This window comes from Phaethon aethereus (genome assembly GCF_964289735.1).
Source record: "Phaethon aethereus genome assembly, chromosome: 1".
In the NCBI taxonomy this organism is placed as follows: Eukaryota; Metazoa; Chordata; class Aves; order Phaethontiformes; family Phaethontidae; genus Phaethon; species Phaethon aethereus.
The window spans coordinates 221,979,421-221,991,565 of NC_138575.1; the positions used below are offsets into that span (position 1 = coordinate 221,979,421).

A 12,145-nucleotide genomic window follows, 5' to 3' on the forward strand; every position below is an offset into this window, starting at 1 on the left:
CAGGCACAGGTGTTCCTGTTGCAGCAGGCAGACCCTGTGTCGTCGTTTAGCCCCAGCTGGTAACTAAGCACCACGCAGCCGCTCGCTCGCTCCCCCACAGTGGGATGGGGGAGAGAATCGGTACCCTGCCAAAGCCACGGTACTGAAATGGACTCCGCCTCTTCTTTTTCCCCCTTCCCTAACTACTTCCTAGCGTGGGATAGCGACTGCAGCCTCGTTACTGGGATATTCCCTGCTCAGCTTCACAGGGAAATTAAGGAGAAACCCGTACCTGGCAGTCAGCCCCTGAGCCCCTTGAAGTATCCCGACTAGACGAGTCACCAGCACTTCTGGAGCGGCTGAGGGACTCTAGGAAAGAGCACAAGTCGCGTTGGTGGGGTAAGGCTGCAGGCACTGAGCTCAGCACAGCCCCTTTGCCCTCATCTCCCACCCTGTCTGCCTCCCACAGTGATGCTGCCACTTGCTGGCACAGCAGCCGGGGTCCCTGCCCCGACCTGCGTTCCCTGAGCTGCTCTTCCAGAAAGTCCTGTTGGCCAGCGGTGCGGAGACTTGGCATGCTTCGTGGATACTGAAGGAAATGCTGTTTTCATATCCTTGACATCCATGTACTGCTTGACTTTAGAAGCAGCACTAAATTCTGTGGGCACTTCAAATCACTAAATCCATGAGAAGAATTTGAATTGCTTTGTTAGAGTCATTGGAGACACACGGATATCTTGGACCATTGGTTTTATTAAGGAATGACTATTTTTGTATGAAAGAGCCTACTTTATTTTTGCTTAAGACAGGAAGCTTTAGGCAGTCTTGTGGGTTTTTTTGTTTGTTTGTTTTTAAGGATATTCAAAGTAATGTCCAAACATTGTTGTTGATAATCTCTAAGGAACTTCCCTTTTGCTTATGCTAGGCTTCTGCGTTATGATTAACAGAGTTTGCTGACATACTAATCCAGGCAACGGTTAAGAGCGGGCACTTCAGTTGTTCTTATTTTGTGTTTCTAAGCTAATTGAGTTTGGTGCTAACACCGTGCTGCTGCCTTGGTTGGCTTTAGAAGCTCGAGAAATCCTTTTCTAAGCAGCGATCTGTTATAGTTACTTTTGAATACATCAGTGAACTACTTAAAGCTGCTAGTAAGCCTCTCACCTCAGCATCATGTAATTGCATCCCTAGGTGGGATTGATATTTCCTTAGAATTTAGAACTACAATGGGATGCTGCACAGCTTGACTGATCTGATGTACACTCCTAGTGCTTCTTGCTTCACGTGACAGGGAAGTTAGTGTTGGACTAATGACTTCAGAAAATGGCTTTGCGTAAAGGCATACTAGGCTTTCTTCTTCATAATCCCAATCTTTCGTGTTAAAAGTCTGTTGTGTGTTTTAGCATTACAACTATTCCGCTTTGAGAAACGGACCTTCATACGAGCTACTGCGAAACTTTTCAGGTGTATTACTTTATTTCATAACTGTAAAGCAAAGTGGCAAAAAACCTGTTTTTTGATAATCTGCAATAAGGTTAAATGTCAACAGTGGAAGCTATCATTATCTATTAGTCCCACCTGATTGCAGTGCCTTTTGAAATTCTCAGTTTAGTATGGTAAATGGTGTTCATACCCAAGCAGTATGTTGCAAGAAGCTGATCCATAAGCTTTGAAGCTCCAATTCAGAGAAAAACTGAAAAGCAGGAAACAATGAGAAGCAGCAAGGAACAGGCCACGAATGGTTGTGCTAGCAGCTATCTTGAGACCAGACTTCTAGTGCTGTTTAATGCATAACCCAGAGCATGAGACAGATCATCACCACATCTGAATTTATATCAAGTCTTGTAAAACTCCTTTTTTCTGTTGCTCCAGGTCATTTGTAGAAAGCTTTGAGATTTTCTTGTTTAGCTTGTAACTTTTTTTTTTCCTCCTTCCTTCCTTTGCTGATTGCAGGAAATTTTAGCTAACAGAGTGCGACCTGAGCAAAGTAAAATGTTATTTGGATGCTATTTTGGCTGACTAATTTTTGTTCCCTAAGAAATAAATAAGGTAGCTTCAATCAAAAAATGCATGTTAATCTAGTTGTAAAATGAATGTTTGCGCTATTGCTTCAGGAAAGCCTTGCCTCAATTTTGCAAAACTCAGACCATAAACTGTATGATGTACTACACATGATTCTGTTCTTGCAGGCAAGCAATACAGCATATCCTAAAAAGCTGTTAAAGATGCTGTGTCATTTAATAACCTTATTTTAAAGAAAAGCTATGTACTGAATTATGATAGTGTAAAATGAGGTTTTCATGTACTCAGACTCTGTTCAGATTAGTCATTTGTTTTCTGGTTGACTGCCTATGAGCAGCTAAAAGAGAAGCTTTCACTTCTGGGATTTAATATTTGTTGTGCCCTATTGTTTTTGTTTTATTTTTAGGCCTTTTCTAGCTGTGTTGAGAGTAATGGCTTGCTTTGGTTGCAGAGCCATCTGAGAGCCCAAACAAGGACGGCTTGCCTTTTTATGTCAAAGCACAAAGAAATTAAAACTTATTTTAAATTCACATGTGTTGTCCTGCTAGTGTTCAAGATCTGTTGTCAAGGAGCGGAAATAGTTTCAGATTTTGAACAAGCTTTATTTAATTTTTTTTCCCCCCCTAATGAAAGTTTGTGCAGCTCATATGATTGTGCTTTTCCCAACGTTAATCAAATCCTCCTGAAGAACCTCCCTCTGTGCAGAGCACGTTTCCCTGTGCTACAGAGGCTGCCTTGTGGCAGGCAGTGCCGGAGCTGAAGCTGGCTGACCTCTATTTTAAATGTCAGGGGTGCTTCACCCATGCCTTTCAGATTCCGTTTGCCTCTTTTAACCCTTCCTTGGGATCCTGCTTGAAGCAACACTGTTTTAGAGAAGCTCTTGTGCAGCCTGAGCCGTACTATTATCCAGCTGGAGTCGTGGTTTTTTACAGCTCTGTATCGATCGCCTGCTACGCTCTCTGTTGTTGGCAAGCCTGGCTGGCTGTGCTGTGTTTATTATAGCTGTGAAGCATTTTGTCCAAACTGGATGTCAGTAGGCAGGCTGAGTTTCCTGATGACCAAATGAATTTATAAAGCCTTCAAGCTCCCTGTGTTATAAAACGTGGGTCACTTTATCCAGAATACATTTTATAACTCATCCCCTTCTTTCAAAGCAGCATCCTATGGGTGAATCGCTCCCTGTTAGTAATTGTTGTAAAAGGACACACATCGATATTCTCCTGTCATTGTTTTTCTTTGTCAAACTGGACTCGTCTTCTCTCGCTTCCCCCCTGGTCTCCCCAGGCATGTCCAGGATACTGTGGTTGGTATTGCCGTGACCATCTAATTCTAATCATCATAGGTAATTAATATTGAAGTTTCCCTATTTGGTCCCATTGTTTTCTAGCCTCAATATTAGTTGAGGGTGCAGAATAACTATGAAGAACAATAGAGTGTGTGTATGTGCATTTTGTACAGCTGGAAGTTCATAGCTTTGACAGTGATGCAAGTTTAGGAAAATACGGAACAAAGAGAGGGAGATTTCAATAATCAGTGTCTCGTATCCACCCACATACACATGTAATATGCTGTGTGCTGCACAGGATTGACTTAAAAGCATTCGTAGGATTGTAGCATTTCCTACCTTAAGGTAAATATTTGAATTAAGCCCTTCAGAGATCACAGAATCACTAAGGTTGGAAAGGACCTTCAAGATCATCAAGTCCAACCATTAATCCAGCACCACCATGTCCCCTAAAACATGTCCTGAAGCGCCACATCCACACGTTTTTTTTAACACTTCCAGAATTGTGTATAATCACTTCCTCAACTGAATGAGGAATGGTAGTAAATGTATTCTCTATATGTGGAAATAACAAATGCTTATATTCTTTCATAAATGCAATGACTCTGTTTAGAATGGAGTGGGTTTCAGATCAGAAGACTTGCTTCCTACTGTTCTATTTAGCCAAACGTTTTCCTTGTCAGGTGCCCCTTCATTTTAGTCCTGGGTTTTAAATGACAAAGGCATGGGATGACATTTTTTTTTTTTTAAATGTCCTGTCCTGACTTGTCTGGTGTTTGTATCCATTTTGTTGGTACAAAGAACCCTCCTGTGCAGTTCAGGATCTCCCTATGGGGGACATACTGAGATCGCCCGTGCACCTCTGTCCAGACTCCCGCCGTGCTTGCGCTCTCCTTTGGCCTTTTTCTAGGCTTCTGCTGGCCGTTGCTGTCGGGTGCTGGACTAACCGGCCCTTTGGCCTGACCTGGTATGGCCCCTTTCGGGTAACGGCAGAGCAGCCGACAAGCAAGGCCACGCTGCGGTGCGCACCGTACAAACATCAGTGTGTCACTGCAGCGACCCTTCAGTTGTAATAAGCTGCGCAAGCGGAGGTGAAGTTGTGTAAAAGTCGGCTAACAAGGATACCCGAGAGGGAGAATGTCTCTGGCTCTTCCATATGAACCATAAGACTGTTAATTTGATGCGTAACAATATATAAACTGATTTACGTAGTGTTTTGTTTTTAAATATTTCCTTTGAGTAGGTTAGTGGGTGTATATTTTGCTGGTTTTGGGGGCAAATCATAAAGCAACTGCTATCTTTTGTGTTCTCTAAGACCAAACGTTATGTTTCACAGACGCAAGGACTGCTTTTGGGAGCAGATTTTTTTTTTTTTTCTTCAGAAAGATGCTAACTCTTAAAGATACATCCAGTGACTTTGGAGAATTCTTTGTTTAGTGGCTGTGTCACATACTATGTGTAAAATGCATTCTTTCTGAACTTTTAAGTAATTGGAAAAGTTTGGTTTTAATTCTCTGGGTTTTACTGACAAAATTCTTGAGACCCTCCTAAATAAAGTTAAAAATCTAAGTTTGGAGAGTAGTGAAAGTGGCTGTTACAGTGATGCACAGGATACTTACCTTCAGGAGTAGCACTTATTTCCCCCCACCCCCCCAACCCCATTATATCCAGTGCATATACTGAGCAGGGAAAGTGTCAAAAATGGCTGGGGATCTCTGTCAGAGGGAAATACCCATCTTTGTTTGATAGTTTGTGATAAATAGGGGCTTTGACTCTCTTGTACCCACCTCACTAACAATATAACTTGAAAAGACAAGCTTTATTTTTAGTTTTACCGTGTCAGCTTTATTTTACTTTTTTTTAGGTTTACAGACCTTTCCTGTGGGTGGGGAGGAAGGAAATACTGCTTTGAAGTTAGGCTTTTTGTCTGTCTTCCAGCAGCACAGATCGAGAATTAACCTGTGTTACCTGCCTTGAAAAAAAACCTGTTCTAAAGTCTGTTCCTCACTTACAGGCTTCATGTAGCTGGAAAGTGTATTAATGACTAGGCAAACACATCAGCACAGCAATGGCAGCAAGAGCTCTTGAATCTTTCTCAAATATGATACACAAAAGAGAGTATGACAGAAATGATAGTTACAATGAAGGCTAGTTTGTGCAGACAGGCATTTTATAGGATAGGAAGAACTTGTTGCACTGCAGAACTTGGAATTATTTAAAAACAAGAAGTACATAGTTCAGATCCTGATTGCGAGAACTAAATTAAGACTTTAATTTTCTTTTGCAGAACCAAAAAACAAAAGAACAGATTGAAAGCTTGTTACAGAATGGAAAACATAAAGAGTTACGGGATCGTCTCTGCTGCAGGCTGACCTTTGGGACCGCTGGGCTTCGCTCGGCTATGGGAGCAGGATTTTGCTACATAAATGATCTTACGGTGATCCAGTCAACACAGGTAAGCTGAATAGTTGCACAGGAGACAACTGAATGGTTTCACAGGAGAAGTTTGGGTTGTATAGTGTCTAGTGAAATACAGGCTGAGGGTGAGACACAGCAGCCATTCAACAGGAGAGCGATAGCATGAAATATTTAGTGCTGGAAGCAAATAAAATAGCCTGAACAGGTTTAACTGGGCATCCTAGGAGGCAGAAGATAATCACTTCCACTGGAATTTGGCCAGTAGTTGAAGTTTATTATAGTGCTGTGAAGTTGGAAATCATTAGCTGTCATAAGAACTTTTAGTATTTGTCAAAAACTAAACAAAAAAAGAAAACCCAAAAAGCAAACCCACCCCCAACCAAACAAGCTTTTCTTTCATTTTTATCCAAAGTTGTGAATAACTGTACAAAAATAGCAGGTTTTACTAAGAAAATGAACTGGAAGTAAGATGAAAAAGCAAATGTAGACTGACTGTGAAGAACAACTGTATTTGTAAATGGTTTAACTTCTGGGGAATCCTTCCAGTAACACCAGTGGTGTTACCTACAACTGGATTAGATAGTTGTACAAAATATTGTGGTTAAATGCACTGACATCACTGTAGCTCTGTCTGTAGCTCTTGGCATTTTTTTAAGTAGACATGCAAGAAAATAATTTGAGATATGGACTTAAACTGTCAAACTGCAAATCTTATGTTACATATTGTATCAGAGAGGTCAATGATTCATTATTTGTCTATGATTTAATATTTTTGTATTTGGGTTAGAGATATCATTATAGAATTATTTGCTAAGAAAACATTGTAAAGAGATGTTGATCTTTTTGAGGACTAGTTCTTTGAAGTTTGGAGTAGAGTGTTTTGGGGCGGACTTCTTGATTTGAATATAGATGGGGAGATCTTGAACTCGACACGATCTGAAGACAAGACGCAGCTCTTGTCTGCTATTTTGATAGTTGTGTATTAGTGTTGTTGGAAAGGATCTTATGGGATGGGTGTGCATGTAGGGTAAAATTTTGGCCAGGGAAGGCTTAGTCTTAATTTCCTGCTTCTCTGCCAGAGATAGGCTCTGCTTGGTAGGGGCACTGGATGTACATTTAGAAGGGCACAAGCTGATATGTGGAGTTGAGGAGCTGGATAGAGGCTCACATGGGGTCTGTGCTCTAGTGGGAATGACTGGTGGCAGAGACTCGTCACTTCTAACACACCTTTTCCTTGAACCATGTTTTAGGTTCCCACCTTTTCAATAAACTTCCCCACCTTTTCAATGAACTTCTTTGGAAGGAACAGTTGATGTTGACTTGGTTTTTCATCAGAACTGCTCCATGTTCCTTTTCTATATTGCGCTCTCATAGTGGCTTTTTTCTTAGATTTTCTTATTGTACAATACCAGGGCGCTCTTCAGCTGATGTGTTCCTCTATAATTTTTTTTTTCCCAAAACAAGTAGATTAAATAACTACTCTTCACAACTGAACTTTATAAAGAAATGAATTCAGAGTACATTTGATCTGATACTGTCCAGACTTTAAGCACATGAAAGAAGATTCTGAATTTGGACAATGATTTATCCAGGGTTATAGTCATGTTAAACTACCATTCCTGACTTCGACAGTCATTCTTGCATATAGTATATTATGGTAAATACTAAGCAAAAAGTAGTTGGATTCTTAATCTGCAAAATACAGCTTTCTCTCACCCCAGTGAAGGTAGTGGGAGGCAAGGAAAGAGAAGTGTTGAATCCTTTTGAAAACAAATAGCCTGTCAGAAAATGGATGTTTTGTATTTCTTTTCCTTATGAACATATAAAATACAAATGGGTTTGGACAGTGTATATTAAATACACTTAAACATCTTACCTCTTTCCACCCTTAGTCTTGACTATTGAAAATATAATCAACTGATAGATTTGTAACTGTTGTACTTGGAACATCAACAACAAGTTTTTGCTATGACAAACCTACTGAATCTTACCTACTTTGTCAAGTACTTTTTTACAAATGGAGCTTCAGCCATATGATAAAAGGTATTTTATTACATGATTTACAAAGGGTTGATAAAACCTCTCATTGAATACCCTGTACTTAAACATTTTAAAATAGCCATCTCTCTCTCTTTTTTTTTTCTTTCCCCCCCTCTCCCCTAGGGTAATGCTCTGATACAAGTCTCTCAGTAGACATGACTGAATTTTGTTTTCTCTTAGCTCGGGGTGAAGTGGTATGCTTAAAACAGCTGGGGCTTTATTAAGCTCTTTGCCATACTGCTAATGTCTGACTTGTACAACTGGTGCCCAAACTTTTGTGGTGAAACCAAATTCCAATCTATACAGGCGTTGAAAAGAATTCAAGTAACATGTTGGAGCTTATTGGTAGGGTTTGAAACCCATCTTTATATCTGACCATTTTTTCTCTTCAGTTTCATCTTGGGCCTAACTAAGTTTGCCTTAGGTTTCTGACCTCTAAACTGGACATATCTTAGAATGATGGTTCCTTTAATTCTAGCCTTACTGATCTGAGTATGCCAAACTCATCTGCTACAAATAACATAATAGTATGAACAAAACTTACTGGTGTGGTACAGGTGGTCTCCACTGGTCCAGGGGGAATGAACTGAAGAGACTAAGAAAAAAATAGTTTAAAAACTAGTAGTTTGTTCCCAGTGGTGCAGTTGTTAAGAACAGCAAAGTTGCTTTCAACGAGTCCACTTTTCTCTGAAGAGGAGTAAACATCTTGATAATGCAGAGGAAGTTAATAATAGTCACTTTACTTTTTGGCCTGGGCAGTTGGTTGAATTTGGAGTTGCTCATGCTCCCAGCGCCTGACCGTTGCATGCTGCCTTTGGTTTCCAGTCTCGTGAAAGCGTGACTGTGCTTGGATCGGCTGACTGATACGGATTCTTGGCAGAAAGTGAAAAGTTTCATTTTGGTCAGCAGGGAATGCGCTTGCAGGCTCAGTTACACTGGCATTACCGATTTCTGAAAGTAACAAGCTCGGTTGTGTTCATTTGCTCCCTCTGTAGAGCTTCCATTTTTAGTTCTTTATTAAAGTTGTGTATCAAGTTAGAAAAAGCAGTTTCTGGGAAGCAGATTAAAACTTGTTTCTGAAGTAAACTGCATCAGATTTCATCAGTTTGTTTGAGTACGCTTGTTTCAGAAGCTAAGGACATTAACAGTTTTGCTGAACCTAATCTGAAAATGGGCAACCCTGTCTCTCTGTATTTGTCCTTGCCTGCCACAGGAATAAATGGCCATTCAAAAAAGTAGACTTCAGTGTAATTAAAATATTTCCTTCAATGAAAATAAACCTTAGTTAAATTGCATGCTTAACTGCAAGCTGTGTTCTTCATTTGCATGATTAGATTGATATCATGAAAAGTCAGATCCAGAAAGGTACAGAATATCCAGAAGTTGCTTTTGACTCTTCTGGAGAGTGTAGGTACGTAACCTGCACATAAAGCCTAGATTTTCCTGCTCAAGTATTGCTTCTGTCCTGCTGAACCAATTGCTTTTATTAATAGGTAAGTAACCCATCACTGACCTCCACAATGACAAAACAAGTCAACTTTGCATCATTGCTTTGAGTTTCCTGTTGCTATAGAAGCAAAGCTAAAGATAATAGTTGACAGATTTAAATACTGGTCTTCATAAAGCTGTTACTCTCTCTCTTGATTTCATCAGCCAGAAGTCTTCCCATCCCATTCTTGATACCATCACTTTCCCCTCGCTTCTCCTTTGAAATGGATCATAAGGGACTGGACACGCAAGAGGATTATTTACAACATGGCAGTAGAAGCTGACTAGATCTGTCTGTGAATTTTATATAGGGAAACTGGGCAGTGGTATAAGTATTTGTAACACTTCAGTGCACCTAAAGAGAATTTTGTTTTAGATTCACTGAGGTGGTTACACATTTGTATGCTGACACTTGCTAATAAGTTATTAATTATGACAGGTATGTAATGGCAAGATGTTGACTTGGATATTTTTGATTAGCAGTAGCTATCCCAGGAGAAATTCTTCCATAAATTTTTGTCCTTTTTTTGGTGTAGTTTCTTGATGTTTGAGGAACTAGTTCAGATAAAACCCTGTACTGTGTTCCGACCTTCCGACACCGCTAGCCTAAATAAGGCATCTGATGATAAGAAGTCTGCTGTTCATCTCTTTAAATGTTATTCAGTCTGTTCTAGTCAAACTTTAACAAGTTTTCACCATTCCTCTATCTCTTATCTCTTTACAACTGTGAATGGAAGTTCTTGATAAGTTGTCAGAGCAGTGTGAACATGTTTGTGTATCAACATGTTTCAGTTCAGTGTGAAGGTGACTTCAGCTGGCGATCCAGCCATGTTACAGCTTCATGTTCAGTCAGTATTCAAAGACTTTTATTTTTTTAAAAAGCTTTTTTGCTCTCTGTAGACACTATAGCTGCAGCAGCTGAGAGAGTTCTCCAAAGAGATGCCAGTATCCGCTTGTTCGTGCTTTGAAGCACATTCTTCAGTGGAAAGGGCAAGAACCATTAAAAAAAAAAATGGAACTCAACTGACTCTCATGGGTAGGAGTCAGGCTAGCTTTCCAGTTGAGAGATTGGTGATACTGGTGATACTGAGTCAGGTTCAGAGAAGAACATTGCAAAAGATTGCACTTAATCCTGGGGGGAAAAATCCATTCAATTCTAGTACAAAATGCTCCCACTCCCTCTATCAAGAGGAAACTTGTGCCCTCGTAAGAGGTAGCCTTTTTAGGATCAGCTTGGCTATGGTAAGTTCACCGTGTTGTGCTTGTGTTAGGGAAGGCTGCTGCCTGACTGTGGTGAACTGTAGCCTCTGGAAACTTCTGTTGACAATAGTGCTGCCATCTTTTTGTCTAAAACTGCTGATCCATGCTGGGTTGTTTCTGTGATGGATCTTCAGAGAGATTCTAACTGGGAGATGAACGGCTGTGAAGGCCACAGGGAAGGTGAAGCTGGAACGCCATGTAATCCACTATTTGAAAGAGTGCCCATCTCCTCCTGCTTTGAAAAGAAGGGGTGTTCGCTTTTGTCCCGTGTATGTTTCAGCACATATTTCTCCTTGCCCCCAGTGTGTTTTAAAAATTTACTCCCTTCATCTGCTCCCCTTTCTTCTCCCTGCACAGGGGGTCTTCTCTGATAGCTTGCCATTGGAAATGTTCTGGCTTGATGGATAGAAGACAGCTTGTATTTGTGCTATTGTGTCTGCATAGCATAGACATTGAGGACTTTAGTCTGTCCACCTGGTCACTAGTAATAGATATTTGTTTGAAAGAGTGCGTAAGGATGAAGCATTCTTTTAATGCAAATTTAGAGCCAAGACTTTGGAAGCAGTGCTGACAAGGTGTCTGACTTGTTCATCCTTGTGTTCACAGTACATTAGCATGGACTAGCACTAGCCTTGTATTGCCTGAGTGGATGGACTTTCAGAAAATGGATTTTTCTTGATTGGGTCTTTAAGAAGATGGTTTGAATATATAAAAGCACAGTACGAATTGAAAACAAGTGTTTGCTGCTTGAGGATTTTGCTGGCTCGAGCTTTCTGTTTATGCTATTTGGTCACTTCTTGTACTGCCTTTATTTCCAACAGCTGTTTGCTTGCTTGCTTTCTGTGAACACTTTGGGGAAAAATAAATATGCTGCTTTTGTGAATATCATTATTGACATTTTTGCTGAGCTGTATTTTGCCTACTGACATTATACATCCTATGTGAAAGATCACATTTAATGCGTGTGCCACACTAGAGCTAATTCTTCCCTATTTTTTTTCTTTCCAGGGGATCTACAAGTATCTTGAGAGGTGTTTTTCAGACTTTAAGCAGAGAGGCTTTGTTGTTGGATATGACACACGAGGTCAGGTGACCAGCAACTGCAGCAGTAAGAAGTATGAGTATTGATTACATTTGCAAGACTAGAAATTAAATTGTGGCTTTAAATGCATTCCATTCTATCAGAATATTTTTGTCATGAACTGCGCACAGTTTTTCCCCTCCCTTAGTCCATTTAAGTAGTAATGAAGAGAGGCATGGATTAAAGCCTTTATAATACCAATTGCCAGCAAATGTGGAATGTAAGGCTAGTCACTTCACCAAAGCATTTGCAGTCTAAATGCACAAGAACATTAGGCAGACATTAAGAAGTTGATATACCCGGAGAGAAATTTGAATGTGAAGGTAAATTCAGAATACTAACATCTAGCTTGAAATCACTAAATGTTAATGCTCTATTGTTAACACTATCGTTCTTTTGCGTTATGCATTTGATTTAAGCTTGCTTGGGGGAGAAGACTTCTACCTTCAGCCTACTGTAAGCCGGTATTTTGATACCCTTATGTAGTCTGCGCTCTCGGTGTATTTCCACACTGGGAATATCTCACCTGGAATGCCTAAAATGTAAACTTCCAGTCATGCCAAATTGTACTCTTT

General features: G+C 40.3%; 1 protein-coding gene across 1 annotated transcript in view; it reads left to right on the forward strand.

Moving 5' to 3' along the window:
- PGM2L1 (phosphoglucomutase 2 like 1) overlaps nt 1-12,145 on the forward strand; it is a gene marked incomplete at its 5' end in the record, with an annotated part of 39,257 nt that overhangs the window by 10,366 nt on the left and 16,746 nt on the right. The window contains 2 exons of the mRNA XM_082007273.1: nt 5,571-5,738; nt 11,498-11,604. Of these exons, the coding sequence (XP_081863399.1) occupies nt 5,571-5,738; nt 11,498-11,604 (275 nt within the window). The remainder of the gene's footprint in view (nt 1-5,570; nt 5,739-11,497; nt 11,605-12,145) is intronic.